The sequence below is a fragment of the Podarcis vaucheri genome (genome assembly GCF_965113315.1).
Source record: "Podarcis vaucheri genome assembly, chromosome: 15".
In the NCBI taxonomy this organism is placed as follows: domain Eukaryota; kingdom Metazoa; phylum Chordata; class Lepidosauria; order Squamata; family Lacertidae; genus Podarcis; species Podarcis vaucheri.
This window is the reverse complement of record NC_138753.1, coordinates 5229851-5252829: the sequence shown is the minus strand read 5'-3', so window position 1 is coordinate 5252829 and position 22979 is coordinate 5229851. Positions and strand designations below refer to the sequence as shown.

Here is a 22979-nt window from a genome sequence, read left to right as displayed (position 1 = left end):
TGTATTTTGCCTTTAATGAAGATGCTCAGGCTAGGACTTTGGCCAACCTCCCCTTCCCTAGAGAGCTTCTAACAAGAACCCCCCTCTCCCACCTAAACACGGGCCATTCTCAAAAATGATGTCACTCAGAAGCTTCCCTCCAGTGTTTATTTTCCATCCAGTTCCTCATCTAAAACTACTTTATTTTGTTCAGTACTCACAGGACTCGGCACCCCTTGAAACAAAGGCGTGTTGTGCACCCCACTTCCTACGCAGTTTCTGCAAAAGAGAGGGAAGATTAATCCAACAGGTAATCTCTGTTCCCTGTCTTTTCCTCTGAAATTTACTATTAATACAATTCCCCCTAATACTGCATGCACTGAATTGGAGTTTAATTAGATGCTAACCAGAGGGGTTTTGTGCTTATGAGGTAATAAATACTCCTCAAGCTAATAAACTCCAAGGCAGAAGGAGGGGTTATTAATCTCCTGAACACACACACACACACACACACACACACACACAAACTTAGCAAAAAGAGCCCCCTCAAGTTATTACTGCTATACGTGGACAACTATTGATTCAATAACATGGGTGAAACATTGAATGTTTTTCCTCAGGCCCAGGTGAACGAAAGGTCTGCAGGGAGCTGGATTTGGGGTAGAAATGGGAAAAATCTGTCAGCTTCAGTTTCCCCATCTTAAATTCAGCTGCCCATATTTCCACACCACCTTGCAGTTGGTTTTTAAGGTCCTTATGGAAATTTTTCACCATTTCAGTGCGAATCTCATTTCTGTACATCATATTGCTGCTTAGAAACGGTAATGATAAACCAATACTTAAATGACTAAAGTAGATCAAGCATTGGTCTGCAGAGTTTGATTTCAAACCACGTGGGAAAGGAAAAGGGGACACCCGGTGTCAGGTGACTGACAAAGAGGTGGCCCCGCCCACTTATCAAACTTGGCCCCACCCCTTGGGTGGGGAAAGGCTTAGCCTTGCAGGCTCAAAGTCAGGCAGACACAAAACTGGACACACTGTAAGAACTTTGAGAGATGGAGGCAGAGTTATAGACATGTCCAATCTGCTTTTAAAGCCATCCAAGATGGTGGGCATCCCTGCCTCCTGTGGCAGTGAGTTCCATAGTTTAACAATGTGTACTAGATTGGGCTCAGGAGGGGGGGAGAGTTATGTTGCATTTTTTATATAACCACACATTGCTGTTAGGCTCATCTCTCTCCCACGGGCTTCAAGAACCGCATAATGAAAAGCAAGCATATATTGTTTCTTTTTTTAAAAAGCCCTTGCATAATGCATTTCAGTGTGCATAGTCAAGGCCAAGCCGTGGCATTTTGCCACTCCAACATAGCTGCACCACATAATCCAATTCAGTTCAACCCCCAGGATTCTTTAGTGCATTGCAGAGGTTGCTGGCGCCCCAGTGGCAGCCAAAGGTTTTCAAGCACCATTGAGGGAGACCGACAGATGCTGCTGGGGTTCAGACCAGCTCTGGTCCATGGTAGTGAAAGTGCCTTCTGCCCATTCAGGCTGGCCATTGGCTCTTCTCAACAGGGAGGTCATTACGAGCTTCCTACCCAGGTGGCATTTTGCCTGGGGAATTCAGTTTTGGCTGAAGGTCAGGCTGATCTGACCACACACAACCCTCACCAAAACGAACAGGGTCTGCACAACACCAGTAGCACCCCCTTTCCCCCTGTGATAATGACCACTGGGAGGAGCGCAGAGAGAAGAAACGCCATGGCACATTTGAGCAGCGCAACCGGGCGCCTTGCTCTGCCCCGACTGCAACAAAACATGTCTCTCCCACATCGGTCTCTACAGCCACAGCAGGCGCTGTAATCTTCCAACAGTTTGACCTCACCCCCAAAGGTGAACTCCTCCATTCTTTCCTGAGACAGACGGACGCCAACAAAAAAATAGCAGAGAGGAGCAATGCCATTGAGACTCTCCACCTCAGGCACTCCTGTTTTGCAAGTGTCTAGGACTTGCTTCGGGGAAAGCTTGGCTTTTGGCATCACATTAGGGGTTGTTTCAGCAGGCAGAGGCTCATCAGGGCTAAATCACAGGGTGTACAACTTTGGGTAGCCGGACCAGCACCTTGGAAAGCTTCCAGCAAGTCTCCATGGACTGGAATTTATTTCCTTAACCAGGCAACACGGGGAGATGTTGCCACAGCAAGGAGCTCCTTCTCCTCCTCTGGGTTTAATGGTGTATAGAAAGGCCAAGAAAAGGCCCCATTACAGCCACCTACTGGTGACAATTGGTGCTGGAGGAGACTCTTGAGAGTCCCATGGACTGCAGGAAGATCAAACGGATCCATTCTGAAGGAAATCAGCCCTGAGTGCTCACTGGAAGGACAGATCCTGAAGCTGAGGCTCCAAGACTTTGGTCACCTCATGAGAAGAGAAGACTCCCTGGAAAAGACCCTGATGTTGGGAAAGATTGAGGGCACAAGGAGAAGGGGACGACAGAGGACGAGATGGTTGGACAGCGTTCTCGAAGCTACAAACATGAGTCTGACCAAACTGTGGGAGGCAGTGGAAGACAGGAGTGCCTGGCGTGCTCTGGTCCATGGGGTCATGAAGAGTTGGACACGACTAAACGACTAAACAACAACAACTGGTGACAATGCAATCACGTTGCAGCTACAGCCTTTCATTGAGTCTCAAATTCTTCACAAACTGTCCCAGGGAGTCTTATCCCAGAGAGCAGTCCCCAGGGCCGTCTTACCCATAGGCGCAAGGAGTGCGGGGCACCTGTGTTCTGGGCTCTCAGGGGCGCCAGGCCAAGAGTCCGGGGCCCGAGAGTTGAGTCCGGGGAAGAGCCCGCCGGTTGGCTGGAGCGCCGTGGCAGGCTCTTCTGCTGCGGGCAGCTCTGTGTTGTGAGTTCGGGGGCGACTGAGCCAGCGAGACATTGAGGCGGCTGGTTGGCTCCGCCGTCCTGCGCGCCTGGGACTGGGCAACCTGGGGGGCGGGCGGATGAATCTTTGCACCCCGGCGCCCCATATGCTTAAGAAAACCCTGGCAGTCCCCAAACTGGAAAGGAGCGGAAGCCAACTGATGCCATTATAAAGGCAGGCAAGGTGTGTTCTGTGATTGGCCCCACCCTCTGAGAAGAGCTGGCAGTCCTCCTTAGAGGGACCTTGTCCAATTTCATATTTGTGACCATTTGCAATGCTGAGGACAGGGCTCTGTGATTGGGGCCCTCATCCTCTGGGTATGCAAACCGAGGAAGAGGCATAAGCAGTGGCGTAGCATGGGTTGTCAGCACCCGGGGCAAGGCAAGTAATTTGCACCCCCTAACCTGTGGATTTGCGCCCCCTAACCCGTAGATTTGCGCCCCCTAACCCTAAACCCCAGATGTTGCGCCCGGTGTGGCCGGCCCCCCCTGCACCCCCCACGCTACGCCACTGGACATAAGTCTATGTCCTCCAGCTGGCAGGGCCCAAAGTTGGGCCCCTGGAGAGTCCTCCTTGGGCATGGCAACTCCAACACCCTCTTTTGCGAGATCTCTGAGTTGCAGGGAAGATGACAGACTCAAAAGTTTTCCAGCTGATGATGCCTAACACTGCTCCATTGGCACCACAAAAACTCCTGCTGCCCCCCAAATGACTTGCGTACTTGGGTCACCCCCTTTGCAGAATTCACATTTCTTTTGCTGCAGATATCCCTTTTTAACTTCCAAGTTTGGAGCATGCACAGCTCTGGCCCACAATGCCGCTGACATCTGCACCTTTAAATACCGTAGCACCGAGAGCCAAGCCTGCTCCAGACCCTGTTACATATTCCGCCTCCACTCTCCCTGCCTTTGCCACCCGGGCTGCCTTAACTGTTCCAACGGTTCTTTGCCGAGCGTAGCACATCAAGGATTTAGAAACTAACCATTTCTGACTGTCAGGATTTATATCCCAAACAGCTGTGCCAGGAAAGCCATGGGAATCAAACAGCTATTTGGGGAGCACCATAATCTATTAACTTCTCAGGTCGTTTTGATTTCAGCAGCTTTGCAAATAACGGCACAGTGCACTCAAACGCACCACTTCAGAGGCAGCTCTTGGGCTATTGTGTTCTCAGGCAAAGGAGCCTCAGGTCCAAATTGTGAATTTGTCCCAAGAGGTTTGGGGAAGGGCCACAGCTCAGGGACAGAGCGTGTGCTCTGCAGTCAGAAGGTCCCCTGTTCAGTTCCCCATGCCAGGTAGAACTGGGAGAGATTTCTGTCTGAAACCCAGGAGAGCAGCTGCCTGTCAGTGTAGGCAGTACTGAGCAAGATGAACCAATAGTTTGACTCAATATAAGGCAGCTTTCTATGTCTATAGACATTACTTTGGGTGCTGTATCAGGGGGTACCTGCTGACCTCTGTTGTTGTTGTTTAGTCATTTAGTCATGTCCGATTCTTCATGACCCCATGGAGCAGAGCACGCCAGGCACTCCTGTCTTCCACTGCCTCCCGCCGTTTGGTCAAACTCATGCTGGTAGCTTTGAGAACACTATCCAACCATCTCGTCCTCTGTCGTCCCCTTCTCCTTGTGCTCTCCATCTTTCCCAACATCAGGGTCTTTTCCAGGGAGTCTTCTCTTCTCATGAAGTGGCCACAGTATTGGAGCCTCAGCTTCAGGATCTTCCAATGAGCACTCAGGGCTGATTTCCTTAAGAATGGAGAGGTTTGATCTTCTTGCAGTCCATGGGACTCTCAAGAGTCTCCTCCAGCACCATAATTCAAAAGCATCAGCCTTCTTTATGGTCCAGCTCTTACTTCCATACATCACTACTGGGAAACCCATAGCTTTAACGCTGACCTCTAGCTCAGTGTATGTTTGCACAAAGAAGGTGCCCTGTTCAGTCCCCAGCATCTCCAGTTTGAAAGACCACGCAGCGAGTGGTGGGAAAAGGCCCAGCACCGTGAAGAGCTGCTGCCAGTCAGAGTAGCTGGGCAAGATGGTCAGACCTGGTACAGGGTGGCATATTTTCCACTGAACAGGCTGGTGCTAAAAACAAAAACCAGCAACCCTCCATGGAGAAGCCATGGCTCTCCAGATTTTGTTGCACTCCAGCTCCCATCAGCCCCAACCAGCCTGGCTAATGGTTAGGGATGACAGGAGTTGCAGTCCAGAGACATCTGAAGGGCCGTAGCTCAGTGGCAGAGCACCTGCTCTGCATGCAGAAGACTCCTGCCAAAAAACCCCAAAAGTTGCTGCTGCTCATCAGTGCAGACAACCCTGGACTTGAAGGACCAATGGTTTCACTTGGTATACGGCACTTTCCTACATTCTTTACTGTCAGGGAACTGCCATCAGCTCAGAGGCGAGAGGTGGAAGGGCAGTTGGGTTACAGGAGAAGATCGTGAGAAGCAGTTCTTCCTCCGGGGAGGAGGGAAGCCACGCCTCCAGTGGGGAAGGGATGCAGGGCTCGGAGGTTGCAAGGGAGAGCCACAACACCGAGCCTGAGCAAAGCGGGGGGGGGGGAGGTCCCCCTTTGCCCACATCCTCTGCGCAGTCGGTTTACGCGCAGAGAGGGGAGGCGTAGGATGGGGGAAAGTTTAAGGACCGCCCACTCCCAGATTCTGCTAGTGACTGAGCAGACGTGGAATTGAGACGTTCTGCACTGTGAATGTTTTTGCACAGATAATAAAGCCTTGAAAAAACCAGTGGGGGTCTTGCGTGTTTGCTCTCGAGCAACCACGCCGGCACACATAACACTTACATTTCCCCATCTCTTGACCTTGGGTTCTAGGGACATTGCTGCATCTTTGAACCTTGCTCTCTTGGATAAGTGGTAAAAGCTTTATAGTGCTTGGACTGAGACCCCAGCTCCCTGAGGGCACCCCTCCTGGAGCTTGGCACAGACCAGCAGGCACAATGGTTAGGGATGATGGGAGCTGCAGCCCAGCAACATCTAAAGGGCAACAGGTTCTCCATTCTTGAGGCAAGAAAGCACAGAGGAAGCTGGGCTGCACCCATTTGTCAACATCGCTGTGATTCTCCTTTAAAGTAGAGGAGAAAGGATAGCAATTCCAGAACAAGAGCCAAGTGTGGAAGCAACTGGTGATAACAGCCACCTGTGTAAGTGTTAGCTTTTTAAAATTCCAAGGTGCATCTATTTCCTCCCAAACAAAAACAATCTAACTCCCCAATATTAAACCTCCAAGCGGAATATTGTTCACAGAGCCAATACAGATGGCTTTACCCTCTGGGTATAAAACGGCTGGATCTTTGGGGAGTGTTTTCAGGTCTTGGGACAGCTACATTAGGATTTCCAGCTCTTATTACTTCATATCTGACATTTATTCCTAGTTTGGTAATGGGAAAATTACCAGATAAAATTCGGCATTTGGCTTGGATTTTCCCCCCCTTCCTATGAGCCTCTGCTAATATGGAAGACGGCAAGTCGTCAAATTTATTCAAGTTTTTCTTGTCAACAATATCATTAACCAAATCCCTCAATTTCAAAGTTAATAAAAGCATCTGGGTTTTCTAGCACAGCAAGACCAGCTTGCATATTTAAAACCGCATACATAGATGAATTTGCATTGGACCAAATTTGCATATTAATGAAGGACTAATTGCTCTTTGCAGTCAGTTTCATGCATACGAATTTACTATTCTTTTTTGAATGCTCGAAAAGATCCAACCCCCCCACCCAAAAAAGGCAAAAACTTTTCAAAATAAAATAAAAAGCTACAGAATATTTCAGAGGCAGAAAAGGAAGGGATTCTCAGACTACATTTAAAAGCTTCAGCCAATTATTTCATTTCTTGTTTTTTTATCACAATAGAAAAAACACAACAGGTATAATTTACAAAGGCTGTTGGAGATAAGTGGATTTTTCCTAACCTAACCAATATTTAAGAGATTTTTTAAAAAAGATTACCCATTGTTAAAATCTTACCTCTAGCTTATTCCATTTATGTAGGGTGGTATTTAGCCCTCAAAACTCAATAGAACCTCCAACCTGCACCTGACCTAGCCTGAAACTCTGCTCAGATCTCAAACATTGGCCTTAGAGAGATTTGGAAGGATTGACCAGCACTTTAGACCACTGCTATCTGATCTGGCATCCAGCTGACTGGATAGTCAGGCAGATAGTCCCAGATCAAGTTCTGATTGACTGCTTTGCAGGAGGGGCAGTGCTAGAGCCTGTACAAGTTGCTTCACATCCCTTCCATTTGGTCCAGAGTGTGGGGATACAGCAGTTGCTCCTCCATTGATGCTGATAAGGGAGACTGAAGCAGATCTGGGGGAACCTGTGGCCCTCCAACTGGAGCTGATGCAAGCTGGAGTCCAACCACAGCTGGAGGGCCGCATGTTCCCTAGCCCTGCTCTACAGTCCACCTCCACTTGGCCATGCCACTGAAAGGGAGCAGTAATGATTCCGCCCTTGAAAACAGCCGCACTTCGTATTTCTAAAGCACTTTTCCTAGGTCCTCGAACGTGTTTTAGCCGTTATTCCTACAACAGCCTTGAGAAGATAGGCCTGCACTGTCATCCCCATGCTATAGACTGGGGAAGCGGTGCTTGTGGCTGAGACAGAGAGTAAAATGGTTTGTTTAAAGCCAGTCAGGGCAATGCTAACTGAGCTGAGATTTCAGCTAGGGATCTCCCAGCTGGGAGCTCATTTGTAGGAGCACAAGGAGTTGCCTTATACCGAGTCAGACCATTGGTCCATCTAGCTCAGTATTGTCTACACTGACTGGCAGCAGCTCTCCAGACAGGAGACATTCCCAGCCCTACCAGGAGATGCTGAGAACAGAACCCAGGACGTTCTGCATGCTGGACAAATGCTCTTCTAGCAAGCTATGGTCTTGCTGCTATGGTGTGAACAGAACCAGTGCAGTCCATTCTCCTCTCAAGTATATTGAAGGAACGGGCAGGTGGCATCTCATCACCTTGTCCATTCTCAAGGCGAGCAGCAGCTTTTGCAGCTGCCTACCGCCTTCTCTGCTTCCATTTCTTCTGGGGGGTAATTCTGTCTCTGGGAGGGCAGTTAAGGGATCCACTCCAGATATAAACGCTGGCATTTTGCGCTCCGAAAACCAGGAAGCTGAACAGTAAATATACCTCCCTTCTCTCCCGAGATAGCTTGCTTATCCTTCAGTTGCAGATGCGGCGATAACCCATCCAGATTTTGGCACTGATCTAGAATTCATCTCCCTTTCTCCCGCTTTAAATGGAATTTGGAGCCACCAGTCATTTTTACTGTTGATGGTTTGGTTCCTATAACAGCAGGGTTTATGGCTTTAAGGCCGCCTCTCACTGATCAGGATGGCACCAAGCATTCCCAAAACAGCCACTGCCATGACTGGAACCCATGTCTCGGGTCACAGCGACACTAAACTACACTTCCCAGGATTCTCTGGGGAAAGCCATGTGCCTTAAATACACTTTCAACGTATTAGGTGGCTGTGATCATAGTCAGGTGCATCAAATTCAATGGGTCTACTCAGAGTAAGAATAGAAGAAGAAGAGAAGAGTTTGGATTTGATATCCCACCTTTCACTCCCTTTAAGGAATCTCAAAGTGGCTAACATTCTCCTTTCCCTTCCTCCCCCACAACAAACACTCTGTGAGGTGAGTGGGGCTGAGAGACTTCAAAGAAGTGTGACTGGCCCAAGGTCACCCAGCAGCTGCATGTGGAGGAGCGGAGACGCGAACCCGGTTCACCAGATTACGAGACTACCACTCTTAACCACTACACCACACTGGCTCTCAATAGCATTTGATACAACACAACGGGGCTTACATTCCAGTAAATATGCTCAAGGCTCTGCTGTAAGTCTAAAACGCCAAACACAGAGGCATCTACTTTTAGATTCACCTGTCAAAGAGCGGAAGAACCGTCCATCCCAGCTGGGATTGTTCGTTGAGCTCAATGGCCTGGCCAGAACGTGGTGCTACTGTGCCTGCTCTTTGTCCACTTGGATCTGGGGTGTAAATAGCATCCAAGCCGTAGATCTGGACTAGCAGAACACTGTGATCATCAAGATAAGGATGCAAAACCTACAATAAGGCAGAGGAAATTTAGGCTCACGGCAAATAGAACTGATACAAGATCCAAGGAATGTTTTGAAGACTGAACACAATGGCATGAGAATGTGGGAAGCCAAGAGGGGTTTCAGAAATATAAAATTCCAAGCATCTCATTTCATTCCCCCGGAATAAATATTTAACAGGCTTCTTAACTGAAAGATATCTCTCTCGTCCTGACCTAGCCACTGTGATCCATGCGACGGTCACCTCCAGACTGGATTATTGTAACTCGCTCTACGTGGGGCTGCCCTTGAGACTGACCCAGAAACTCCAGTGGGTGCAGAATGCCGCGGCGAGACTCCTTATGGGGTCTTCACTGCGAGAGCACATTCATCCGGTATTATACCAGCTGCACTGGCTCCCAGTGGAGTACAGGATCAGGTTTAAGGTGCTGGTTTTAACCTTTAAAGCCCTATACGGCCTAGGACCCTCGTACCTACGGGACCGCCTCTCCTGGTATGCCCCACAGAGAAACCTACGGTCTGCAAATAATAACATCCTCAACGTCCCAGGCCTCAGAGAGGTTAGGCTGGCCTCAACTAGAGCCAGGGCCTTCTCGGCTGCGGCTCCAAACTGGTGGAATGCTCTGTCACAAGAGACTAGGGCCCTGCGGGACCTGACATCTTTCCGCAGGGCCTGCAAGACAGAGTTGTTCCGCCAGGCCTTTGGTCAGGGCGCAGCCTGACTCCCTCGTCTGGCAACCTGCACAGAATTTTGCTTAATTGGTTGCCATCAATTTGATTTAATTAATTTTTATAATGAAATATTTTTAGATTGTGTGATTATTTGACTGATTGATTGTTGTTAGCCGCCCTGAGCCCGGCTTCGGCTGGGGAGGGCGGGATATAAATAAAATTTATTATTATTATTATTATTATTATTATTATGATTGAGATAGGCATAAGCATTTAAACAATGTTTGCAGCAGGTTCTTCAGCCTGGTTGTCATTCCAGCTTTGTAACTCACTTTGCACTGGATCAGCAATAAACGTTGCCTCTTCCCCCATCAGGCAGGCCATCTCCTGTAAACAGGGCCTTCTTGGTAGTGGCGCCCACCCTGTGGAACACCTTCCCATCATATGTCAAAGAAATAAACAACTATCTGACTTTTAGAAGACATCTGAAGGCAGCCCTCTTTTAATGTTTGATGCATTACGGTATTTTAATATTTTGCTGGAAGCCACTCAGAGTGGCTGGGGAAACCCAGTCAGATGGGCAGGGTATTATTATTATTATTATTATTATTATTATTATTATTATTATTATTATGCTTTTTTGACAGCAGGTGTGTGCTGATTGGATTATACATTCAGCTATCCTTCTCATGGTTTAAAAAAGAGCCTCTGGAGGCAGGAGTAAGAAAAGCCTGCATTAATTTTTCAAAAACAATTACATTGCTCTAATGGCATGTCAGGTGGCTGTCACAGGCACTAGCCAATCAGCACCCTTAGCCAGTACCAACCAATCAGCACCTTCTGCAGTCAATCCCAGCCAAGTGGCACCCTTGACTTTCAGCAGCTGACTTTCAAATCTGCAGAACTGATTTTTTTCAGAATTGGCCCCTAGAGAAGAATAGTTACGTTTGGAATGAGCAAGATGACGCCACTTCCAAACCAGCCCCACCGCTCTAAGAATGTCATGATTCTCTAATTCTAAGCTCCATAAGCTGGATGTTGAGGCATGTCTTGAATAGGGAAAATGAATCTCAAGTCAAAAGGGGAAAAAATATTAACAATTCTGAAAAGCAAATATAAAATATTCCCTGTCCTGGGGTAATAGTGTGACTTAAGAAGATCAGCATCCTTGCAGTATAAGAACATCAGCTGAAGATTATGATTGGGTTATGGTGTGATATTTTATTTTCATTTTGAGGTGAAGAGAGGGGAGAGGAGGGATCTGACTGATACAGCACATTTCCAGAGTTGCTAAATGCACAAAGAGATACTTTAAACCGCCTCTTCATATCATCACTTCACAGCTAAATCTGTGTAAGGCAACTGATGGGCAATTTGATTCTCCTGCGTTGAAGGGAGCAGTTCTCAGCAGTTAACCAAGATTTCATTTCTGTGCACAACAGATGTTTGGATGTTTCAGGAGAATCGTAAATAGCAGGAACTGTGCAGTACATTTCAGAAAGCTGATCTCAGTTTAAACGCTCATTTTGCGAACGTGGGGTTTTTTTTTGGGTTCCTGTGGGAAAATGTCTGGAGGAACTTTTCCTTGGCCACGAGTTCATATAAAAATGCTAGGCTTCCGAAGTGCACAGATTAAAAGGACTACCTAACAAAGAGGGGTGCCAGGGAATTCTAACGAAACCGAAAACTGTCAATGTTCGCTCTCTCATCCCATGTCCGGAACAGAAATGAATCCATCAAATGTGATCAGGATTCGCAGTTGTTGTTGCTGTCATTCCACAAACATTACGTAATTCATTATGTTCTCCCTCCATTTGCAATGTGTTTCCTTTGCAATCAAATTGATTGGGTGAAACAATGTAATGACAACTTAATGATGTGTTTTATGTAATTAGTTATGTAAATGATGTAAAATATGCCATTTTGCCAGAGTGGACAGAGAGATGAATAACATGGTTTTGGGAAGAAAATGAACTGCAGCAGAATGGAAACAATGTTGCATGTAACTAATACATGGAAATGGAACGGAATGGAACACATAAAGACTTGCTGCCCTATTAACAAGCCAGGCTGATGGTTGAACCTGTGGCTGCTTTGTGGCACAACAGACAAAAAATGGAAAAGAATTCACATAATACAAACCAAATGAGCAAGGTAGGGCTAATGACACATGTTTGGTAGGCTACAATGAAAAGTAGGCTGGCACCAATCCTTCTGTGATAACGGTGCCAGGCAAAGTCCAATCCCTTTGCCCAGGCATTTTTTATGGGACATTACCCTGTCACAAGGCAGTCGCAGGAGGAAATTATGTACTGCCATACATTTCCTTCTCTAGCTGGGAAGAAGTTCTAGACTTTGCAAGATCTGTTTTCACTGAAGTCTAGTGGAATCTTTGTTTTTTAAAAGGTTCCTTAGTTGGGAACAGTAAGGAACGGCAGCTGGGATGATCAGTAAACATTGCAGAAATAGAACCAATGTAAATGCACAGTCCAGATCAGACCAAGCCTTTCCCTTCAGAATCCACTAACTTTTCCTACCCAGGACATACCTGATGTCCCTTCCATGTGATTTTCAGGGGGGGGGGGAACAAATCTGTATTATAATGGGTTTGGCAACATGTGGTCCTTGCTAATGTTAGACCCTGACCACTGGTCCTGTTAGCTAGGGATGATGGGAGTTGTAGTCCCAAAACATCTGGAGGGCTGAATTTGCCTATGCCTGGGCTACACTGTCTGTCAGCTTCCTCCTCAATGACAGACAGCCCTGTCTTTGTATAACTCAGCAGGGAGGAAGAGAGTGGGGATGGAACTGGAATTAGTTAGTTTTGCCTGTCATTGGCTCTGGCGCCACCTACTGTCCGGCTCCCTGCCTTCCCCCCTACCAGTCCCAGTGGGCATCTGCCACTACTGCAAGATGGCAGTTCGGCGACTGCATACCACAGATGGATCAATCCACTTGGGCGATCTCTGCAGGCTTGAAAAATCAAGTTGTTGCACCAGGAATGTTTCTTCTCCTCCCCAGCATTGAGGCAGCTCAGGCAACTGCGTGCTTGCAGCCCCCTTAAGGATTCTGGCCAGTGCATTCACGTAGCAACCATCAGCTGAAAGGGGAAGAAAACACAAATCAGTAAAGATTATACATATTTAAGGGTTTGCGCACAAAAATAACTGGGAAAGGCCTTTCTACCTACAACTATATATTGTACAGAGCAGGGAAAGGGGAATGAACATGCGCTGCTCACCTTACTCCTTTGGGATCTCAGTTATCTCTTACGCTCCCCTAAGTGCAAGAGCAAGAGTGAGCTGAATGGAATTTCTCCCCATCTCCAGTTCAGAGAGAGGCCACTGCTTTCCCTGTTGATGGACAGTCTCGTCTATGTGTTAAAGAAAGAACTGATGCCTGTCTATTATCATCATTCCAGCCATCATTTTTATTGACATAACATTTGTGTATATATATTCTGTATTTCTGGAACATTTGTTTCAGTTGTTTTAGTTTTCTGTTCACCACTTAGAGAGAATTAATGTGTGTGTGTGTGTGTATTAAGTGGCATAGAAATGATATAAATGAATAAATAAAAACAAATGTATCAGCGATATTTCTCGCTCATAAAATGAAGATAACCATCTTTCTCCCAACAACCAGAGCCTTCTTCAAGACGCCACTTCCTTCTCGCCATAGAGACTGTGTATGTCTTTATCTAAGCAACCAAGAGTTTGGCTGACACATGTCTTATATGGGCTAAGTTGCAAGAAACGCCTGAAATAATCAACCTAATTTCTATCATTGTCAGAGATTGTAAAGAAGAAGAAGCAACAAATCCCTCTATTTAGTTCAGGCATGAGTGCCGCTGCTTATGTAGCCAAAACGGCACCACCCATGACGCTGCTGCTGTTTATTACTGCTGTAGACCAATACAAATACCACCCAGGCTTGAATGAACCCCACAATTGGCAAAAGTATGAAAAAAGAAGTAGAATAACACCCTTAAAAATGTGGGGGGGGGGAGAAACAGCCCAATGAGCATGCTCAGTGGATAATGAATGCTATTGGAGGAAGAAAAACAAGAAAACCAGGATAGAAAGGGAATATCAAGGAGGCAGAACAGTGAACAAGAACACTCAAAACTGCAAAATTTTGCTGCAGGGTCCACTAGTAGATATTTATTTTATTTGCTTATTGTGCTTGCATCCTGCCTTTCTGCCATGGGACTTAAGCTGGGCGTAGATAGAGAAGTGGCCTGCTTACCTTCAACTGGATTGCTGCATCACATATCTTCAGGCCAAACTCTGAAATTGCTTAGTATACTTCAGGGAGGGAAACACAAATAATGTTCTTTCAGCTACCTTTAAGCCCAAATGCTTGCTTGATTCGGACACGGACTCCAGCTTCCTGCCGATAACGGACCGCACGATGTATGTCGATGCACTTCAGAGGATGCCGTGGTGACAAATGTCCTCTCTCACTTAACTTTTCTACACACCAGGCTTTCAGCTGATTGGGCAGTACTGCATGAAACAAGGAATTAGGATATGGGAAGCAGTAGCAGCACCGCAAGAGGGGGATGAGCACCACTTGGCAATGCTTAGGATTAGGATCTCAGAGAATTCTGCCAGAAACAGAAACGGGAGCAGAAATTCCCACAATGTGCAAACCACACAGGAGAATGTGAATGGTATTTGGTATTGCTTTTTTAGCCTGCAAACATCATGAAAATCACTAGGTTATCTTCTCTGTGTGTGTTTTTTTAACATTTACCTTGCACTGAAATGCACTGGAGTTAATTATGAAACTGCTTTTGGCCACAGCAGATAGCAAGATGAACAACATGGGTTTGTGCAGAAGCCGAACTGTAGCAGAATGGAAACAGCACTGATTGCGATGAACACAGGGCGGAAACAGCCTCCTCCTCCTCTCACATCCCAACTTAGAATACCCCAAGAGTGGGGAAGCACTGTGGACCTCCGACAATGCTGGACTACAGCTCCCATCAGCCCCCATTAGCATCGCCAATGGCCAGCAAATATGCGAGTTGAGAGTCCACAGCACCTGGAGCGAACCAGGGTCCTTGCACTAGCGTCTGCTGTGTTTCAAATGCACTAGTGTTATTCAAGGCGCGTTCCAATGTCTCTCAAGACAACAAGCGACTGAAATAAGCTTTAGTGTACGAAGAGGAAGCTTTTGTGATCTAGCCAACCATTTTCATACCTCTGCTTTGCTCCTTGTTCATTAACTGCAGTGCCATGTCCAGCACAAGGTTTGGGAGGCCGCTGTCCTTCTGAAAGCTTGAGATGATCTCCAGCTCTGAACTGTTGGGTTTTGCTCCATCAGTGAAATAGTATCCTGCCAAGTAACTTGGGGGAGGCACTGGAACCTAAAGGGAATAAAATTAAGTACACAGGGCTACGATCTAGAAGACAGGGCACAAAAGGGAAAAGGGATGAGGAGGGCAGAGGAAAACAAACCAACTCCAGCCTTAATATTACAAGGTTATTATAAATAGCTTGAACTGAGACAGTTCATGGAAACAAGAAGGCCAAATGAAGTTGATCTCTCAGCACAGAGCTGTCTTTAAGGAGCTCTGGTCGACGTTATTGATAACGCTGCAAAGGACTAAATAAAAAAAAATCCTTCCAGTAGCACCTTAAAGACCAACTAAGTTAGTTCTTGGTATGAGCTTTCGTGTGCATGCACACGAAAGCTCATACCAAGAACTAACTTAGTTGGTCTTTAAGGTGCTACTGGAAGGATTTTTTTTTATTTTGACTATGGCAGACCAACACGGCTACCTATCTGTAGCTGCAAAGGACTGGTATTTTTTCTATTGAGAATTCCTCAGAATTGTTATCTGCAGTGAAGTTGAACAAGGCAAGGTCTGGAGAAGGGCTGAACTTGAATGGAAGAACTGCAAATATTTATACAAAAAATAACAAAGAGACTTGCCTGAGCATGTGGTAAGAGTCGAATAAGGAGAGTACAGCAAGGAATAACTGTATGGCGATTCAGCAAAGACGGGGTAAGAGGTGAGGGTCCGTCTTCCAGCAAGCCAGCTCTCAGTTTCAGTTGAAACCCTCCCACATTTAATTCTCCTTCAGCATTAAAGATGTGGATGGCACAGCTTCCTACAGTCATCCACAAAGGGGCAAGTTATTATTTGATTTTTTTAAAAAATGTTCCTAATCCAGACTTTGCTGAATTCCCATCTGCCTTAGCCGGCATGGCTAATTTATTCATTTATTTACTAAATTTCATATACCACCTGATTGTAAACAAATAAGCAAACCTCAAAGCAGTTCACAAAAAGAACAACACAATAATCAGTGAGAACAGTTAAAAACAACTATTTAATTTTTTAAAAAAAACATTAAAACCAATGATAGGGTAAAAAGACCAGATTGAAACACATGGCAACCTACATGTCTGGATAGGCCTGCCTAATCAAAAATGTTTTTAGGAGGTTCCAGAAAGAGAACAGCGAAAGTGCCTGTCTGATGTCAATCGGGCAGGGAGTTCCAAAGAACAGAACCATTGCTGCCACACACAAAAATAAATTTCTTGCAAACGGGGAATGAGTACAGTGGACGCTCGGGTTGCGAACGTGATCCGTGTGGGAGGCACGTTCACAACCCGCAGTGTTCGCAACCCGCAGCGTCGAGTCTGCGCACGCGCGGGTCACAATTTGGTGCTTCTGCATGCGTGAGCACCGAAACCCAGAAGTAACCTGTTCCAGTACTTCCAGGTTCGGTGCGGTGCGCAATCCGAAAACACACAACCTGAAGCGTCTGTAACCCGAGGTATGACTGTATTGTGTAGCACCCTTATCAGCGCCAGGTCCACGGATCAAAGTGGATGAGAGGGCATATATGGGTGTTAAGGTGACAGGTGTTGTAGCTCAACAACATCTGGAAGGCCCCAGGTTCAGGAAGCAGGCTGGCCTGAGTCATCTCTCGGTCCCCAGAATCAGCGGGTCCACTCTTGTGAGGATCGGTGTGCTCCATCTTGTTGGCATTCTAGTATTTTATGTCTTGCTCATTCTTCCTTTTTTAAAAAAACCCCAAAGAAACCTGCTGCTGTATCCTAGACTGATGGTTTCAATTACTTCTTCCACACAACGGCCTTGAAAAATGCTTCTCCTCTTCTTGATCAGTAAACTGGATGATGACTCCCTCTATCACGTATTCCCTAGCCGGAGTGCCTTGTTTATGTGCCTAAGTTAAAACTGCATTTGCCATCTGCCAGTCCAATTTGTGTCTAAAACGATTCCAACTCCTTCCCCCCCCCACCCCATCCAATGGCAAAATAAAAATGTAGAATCGCAGATCTGCGATGCTTTCACATTCAAATGTTCATCTGCAATTCGGTGCCTGGGATGTTTGGGCTGAGCCTGTTGCAGATGAATGGCTTAAAAATACCAACAACAACGCAATGTAATGTTCTCCCACGTGTGAGGCGAACTGGACTCATCTAAGATCTCAGCAGCTGCCGGAGACGGAATCTATTACGTAATTATTTATTTAACTAACAGCACTTATACATCACTTAATAATAATAAAATTGCCTAAACGGTTTGTATTTGCTAGAAAATGCCGATAAAAATCAACAGACTTCCTAAACAAGCAGGCATAATAGAAATATGAGAAGAGATCAAATCAATAGCTTTAAAAACATACATGATGAAATTAAATGTCTGGGCAGCCTTGCCTAAGCAAAAGAGGTTTTTATCAGGTGTTGAAAAACAGTACAATGGTGGTACCGGCCTAATATCAATAGGCAGGGAGTTCTGCACTAACAGGTTGCCACACTAAGAGGCTGATTCCTCACAAATGCAGAACATTATACAGTGCTTGAAGAAATGCCAGTTCAGCAGACTGGCTGAGTGATCGCATGTGGGGTAAGGCTATTCTTCAAGCAAACTGGTCTGAGGCAGTGGTGGCAACCTCTTAGAGACCGAGTGCCCAAACTGCAACCCCAAACCCGTCTATTTATCGCAAAGTGCCAACACGGCAATTTGCACCGCTGTGTATAAGACTCAAATTTAAGAGAACGGGGAAAGATGGCGCAGAGGAGAGGGGAGAGCAAAGTTGTTCAGCTTCTATGCACAGCCTACAGAAACTCACTAACCCCACTGAGAAACGCTGAAAATGGCTTGCGTCACCGCAACCAACATGCGCCTGCCAGCTCACCAACAGCAGACTGCCAGCTGCTTGGCGGGCACGCAACTCCCCTAAACACCACTGTGGGCGGAGCGCACTCTAGAGAGAGTTTCCCACATGCACTGGCGTGGGGGGGGGGAGTGGCTGGAAACGTTGTCTGCTGCATGTGCCCGCAGAAAGGGCTTGGAGTGCCCACTCTGGCATGTGTGCCATAGGTTCGCCACCACTGGTCTATGGGAGGTCAGGTGGGCATTCTGTGCTGCTACTGAGCTCTTGCCAAGAGAGGGAATGCCAGGGATTTCAGCCCACCAATAAGGAAGCTTCTTAACAGCAATAGGCTAGGGCAAGTCAGGTGATACTCCCTGCTCTCAATAAAAGCTTGCAGATTTGGATTACTCACTGGCCTCAGCGCCTAATATTTTTCTCCTTCTCGTACTGTCTGCACATGAGCTAGATCTGTAAAGAAGTGACTCAGCTACAACACTCCATCCTCAAGCAAACACTGTCAGGAGGAAATGCAATGTTTCGGAAACGGATAAATATTTTTAAAGCGGGGGAATGGCTTCTAGGTCCTGTTACCTAGTAGAACAAGGTCTCCAAAATCCATGTCAATTGTATGAACTTGAAACAGAAGCCAAGTGTTGATATCCATCCCACTTGAAATGTCTCCATCTATTGCTGCTCGGTACTGGAATTCTGGATTTCGAGACGGGCTCTCAAGAACAGGAAATGCTACAAAAGGGTGCAGATTGCTGAAGCCCGTATTCCTGAAATGACCTGTTACCTAATGAGGTAGAGAACATTAATTTATATATTATTTTACATATGCACACATACAATCTCTACAGAGTTGTAGAGATTTATTCATCTCTGTTCCAGACCTTTTTTGTTCTGTGTTCTTGGGGCAAAAAGCAATATTGACTACGCCTTCCCAGACCTCCATGAATTTCCCATTGATTTATCCTTCCTTCTAGCCTAAATCAGACACTGAGGGGAGTCCAATCACCCTTTCCTCCCCACTCTCACGTTTCAATGCGAAGTTGTCACGAAGGTAGAACAGCATCATGTGCACGATAATAAACAATATAACCAAATTTCAGAAACGTATCATTTACAGATATGTGTGTTTTTCTGTATGCAGAAGACACCATGAGAAAAAATGGAGTCCAACTGGATTCTTGTATATGGGGTTGTTGATGTTGTTTTTACATCAGCCAACATGACCTACTGGGATAAATAATTGCCAGCAAAACTGGTCTCGGAAAGCAGATTTAAGGGCCAACGCAGAGTTCCCTGTCTGAAAAGAGAGACTCGGACAAAAACAAGGATGGGTGAATCTGTATATGGCAGCTTTCTCTCTTTACGTTAAGCAAGCAGCTCACAGCAGAAGCCTCCCTGCTGGGCATAGCAGCCCACTGCCCTTTTCCCAGACCACCCCAGGAGCTACGCAATATGGAATGCTAATAAGGGCACACTGACTGAAGTGGGGAACCGCAGGAGTATTCTGAAGCTTACCTTTGTGATGGTTGCATTATCAAGTATATAATGAAGGGCATCTATATACAGATCAAATGGCTGGCTGATCCTCGGAGGATTTGGTAGCATGATGCTGGGATCATGCGGGACCCAAGGAGCATAGAGAAAAGAGGGTCCTTGGAGCCTGATCAATGCAAACAAGCACAGGAAATATAAATCAAGCAGGTTTAAATGGTTTGCATCAGAGGTTTTCAATCTTTTTGAGTCCACGGCTCCCTTGACACTGAGGTCCAGCGCCGAGGGCCTTCTGGTGGTTCCCTTGCTGCAAGAAGCCAAGTTACAGGGAACCAGGCAGAGGGCCTTCTCGGTAATGGCACCCGCCCTGTGGAATGCCCTCCCACCAGATGTCAAAGAGAACAACAACTACCAGACTTTTAGAAGACATCTGAAGGCAGCCCTGTTTAGGGAAGCTTTTAATGTTTAATAGGTTATTGTATTTTAGTGTTTTGTTGGAAGCCGCCCAGAGTGGTTGGGGAAACCCAGCCAAATGGGTGGGGTATAAATAATAAATTTATTATTATTATTATTGACCAACTACATTCTTTCTGCGGCACCCCTGTGGGGCTCAGGAGCCCACTTATGTCACCCCTTGCCTGCAGAGCTGGCAGCCCCTCACCCCTTTTCAAACGCCCTCCCTCTGGAGTGTTCCCTCAGCCTCCTCTCTTCTTCCCTCTGCCCTTTCCTTGGGAGTCCTCTGGGCAGCTGCAGCTGCCACCCCTGGTCTATTAGCTGCCCTCCTGCCCCAAAGAGAGGTGCCTCCTCCCATTGCCCCACAGGGGCCTGGGAAGCACCCCCTGGCCAGCCCCACAGGCACCATTCGTCTGGGGAGCTTATAGCCAGGGCTGCTGCAACAAACAGCTCTGCAAGCCTTTGGGAGGCAGAGACACAAGAGGACACCAGAGGAGGGAGAGAAGGAAAGAGCGACAGGGGCCAGTGTTGCTTGTGGCACCCCTGGCCATCACTCAAGCCACCCCTGTGGAGCGCCCTCCCATCAGATGCCAAGGAAATACAGTGGTACCTCGGGTTAAGAACTTAATTTGTTCTGGAGGTCTGTTCTTAACCTGAAACTGTTCTTAACCTGAAGCACCACTTTAGCTAATGGGGCCTCCCGCTGCCGTTGTGCCGCCGCCGCACGATTTCTGTTCTCATCCTGAAGCAAAGTTCTTAACCCGAGGTACTATTTCTGGGTTAGCGGAGTCTGTAACCTGAAGTGTCTGCAACCTGAAGCGTCTGTAACCCGAGGTACCACTGTAAACAACTATCTGAATTTTAGAAGACATAGGAAGGCAGCCCTGTTTAATTCTGTTGGGAGCCGCCCAGAGTGGCTAGGGAAACCCAGCCAGATGGGTAGGGTATAAATTAATAATAATAATAATAATAATAATAATAATAATAATAATAATACAAGGTCTTTTCTGGCACCACTCCCCAGAATCCTGCAACTGGATTGAACTGGGATCTCCTGCATGAAAGGGGTGGGATGCGAGGGCGATCTGGCTGAGACATCTGTCACCCCATTGATGAAAGGGGTGTGCTCTGCACCACTGAGCCACTGCCCTTCCCCTGCTGCAAAGGTGCAGTTTCCACTTGGGGCCCAAGAGATAGGAAACTTGCTCATTTTCTCAGCCGTTAAACTTTACCAACTTTTCCATTTATAGCATGTGGTGCGGCAGGAACCATTTCCTCCTGCCAATCTGTTTTGCTTGCAGACGACTGACTGACACCGGCAAATAAAATAAAAATAAAACTTTGTGCCGCTGCCGGCTTCACTTTTGAGGCTCCCAAGCTGCACAGTCCCCACCCCCCTTGCTGGTATGTGCCGTAAAAGCACCGCCTTGGCTTCCCACTTCAAAGCTGCCGGGGTTTTGGAGAACGAGGCGGTTTCTGTGCCTTAAACACTCGCTTTTGTGTTTTCATTTATACACGTTAGCGCCCCTTTTCAAGGCAGGCCCCATGCCAGACACAACGTCTTGCAAAATAATTTACAGTAAAATCATCTTACGTTTTATACGCCATATTGATTTTGGCGTTAATTTTCAAACCTGTGAAAGTCAGGGGGCCCGTAAATCTGCAGATAAATTGGCAGAAATGACAGGAGAGAAAATGTTCAACGAGGGAGAGTTGTGTGTGTTGGCTGTGAGCTATTTAGCTAGTTAGATGAGAAATATATCAAGAGAGGCCCCGTAAATCCCAAGATGAGTCATAAATATAACAATGCATGGCAAGTTATGGTTTCGGTAGGAAAGAACAAGGATCTTAGGGCAGAGGCAGGGAACTGGTTTGGGGTTCTTTTGCTTTTTAGAAACCAGAAGCTGGCTTTAAAAAGGGATTGCTGCTCGCAGCACAGAAGCTTGTCAAATAAAAAGCAGTACTGTCTTGCATTAATAACAACATTAAATATTTTGGAAATTTGTTTGCTCGCGTTGCATTTTGACAGCTCTTGAGGTACTATACGCAATCAAATTTTGCAGGCTGGTTCGTGAGATCAAGGCGCAGGTTTTCATCTATGTGTGGATACAATAGTTTTGAATCAAGATGGCAGACGGAACTTTTTAAAACTGCACAGATTTTATTTCATCGGAACTGAGAATTATGGCGTCTGCCGCTCGAGGAGGACTTTTGGATCAGTGTGTGATTTACTGCAAACAAAACACTTACCAGCTTTAAAAAAAGGGAGAGCCTTACAAAGTTCACACAGAAGCATAATATTGCTTACTTTAACTCGCATGTGGAAAGAACTCAGAGGCTATTAAGAAGAAAAAGGATAACAACAAGAAGATTGAAAGATGGGACTGGTGAACACTAAAAGCAGCAGAAATATGAGATGACTGGACCCTTACTGAACTCAAAGCATGGGAACCCCCAACAAAAATATATAATTTGGCAAAATATTTGGACTTTATTATATGTATTGGTATAATTTGGAATAATTAATGTGATATGATTGGATTGTTAAATGGAAAACTTAATAAAAATTATTTTTTAAAAAACAAAAAACTGCACAGATTCTAACCACTGATTACAAAACTGCACTGATTTTTTGGTTTCTTAGAATTCCAGAGCAACACTGGGTAGGAGCCTTCTAGAAAAATAAAATGCAGCCAGTATTTTCCCATCCAAGCCACGTTCCCCCCAAGTTTCAGTGGTTACCTTTCTTCCCTCAAGCGGTGGCTTTGCAGTCTTCGTCTTTCATTGGCAACATCATACACTGTCAGCTGGATCGTTGAATGGCCCTCTGCAAAATCTGGAAACATATGTGATTTACTGCAGTGCACCTCTACTTTCTAGTACAATTAAACACACACATACTGTACTCTTCACACAGAAAAAGAATTATTGTCAGGAGGTCAAGTCCGGCACAGCTACAGTTATCACTCAGGCAAATTTAAATAGGCGGCAGCAGCACAAGATCAATTAAGAAAATTAAATGAAAACCTATTCTTCTCTAAGTGAGAAATTGGCTCTCCCTTTACAGACCCTTTGGCAGCTGCCTCAAAGGAATTATCCATTCTCTGGAAAGAGACCCAGAGGGGCATTTATTGGCTGAGACTCCAGAGCAAAGTGTGTGGCCGTCGTGATTGTACTGAGACTCAGACCTAGCATGCTACAAGGGGCGCTACCTAGGTGGGTTC

At 46.3% G+C, this 22979-nt stretch overlaps 1 protein-coding gene across 7 annotated transcripts in view; it reads right to left on the bottom strand.

Moving 5' to 3' along the window:
- The window catches only part of LOC309520196 (uncharacterized protein), a 64799-nt gene that overhangs the window by 8689 nt on the left and 33131 nt on the right, over positions 1 to 22979 (bottom strand). For 6 of the 7 annotated variants that reach the window (XM_082201684.1, XM_082201683.1, XM_082201682.1 and 3 more), the window contains 9 exons: positions 22498 to 22591; positions 19327 to 19471; positions 18391 to 18595; positions 15602 to 15780; positions 14867 to 15032; positions 14005 to 14166; positions 12595 to 12758; positions 8812 to 8993; positions 201 to 258 (listed from right to left, as the gene is read on the bottom strand). In XM_082201684.1, coding sequence (XP_082057810.1) covers positions 201 to 258; positions 8812 to 8993; positions 12595 to 12758; positions 14005 to 14166; positions 14867 to 15032; positions 15602 to 15780; positions 18391 to 18595; positions 19327 to 19471; positions 22498 to 22591 — 1355 coding nt within the window. Of the gene's footprint in view, positions 1 to 200; positions 259 to 8811; positions 8994 to 12594; positions 12759 to 12789; positions 13032 to 14004; positions 14167 to 14866; positions 15033 to 15601; positions 15781 to 18390; positions 18596 to 19326; positions 19472 to 22497; positions 22592 to 22979 lie in introns of those variants that run through there. The other variant, XM_082201687.1, reaches the window with a different exon arrangement.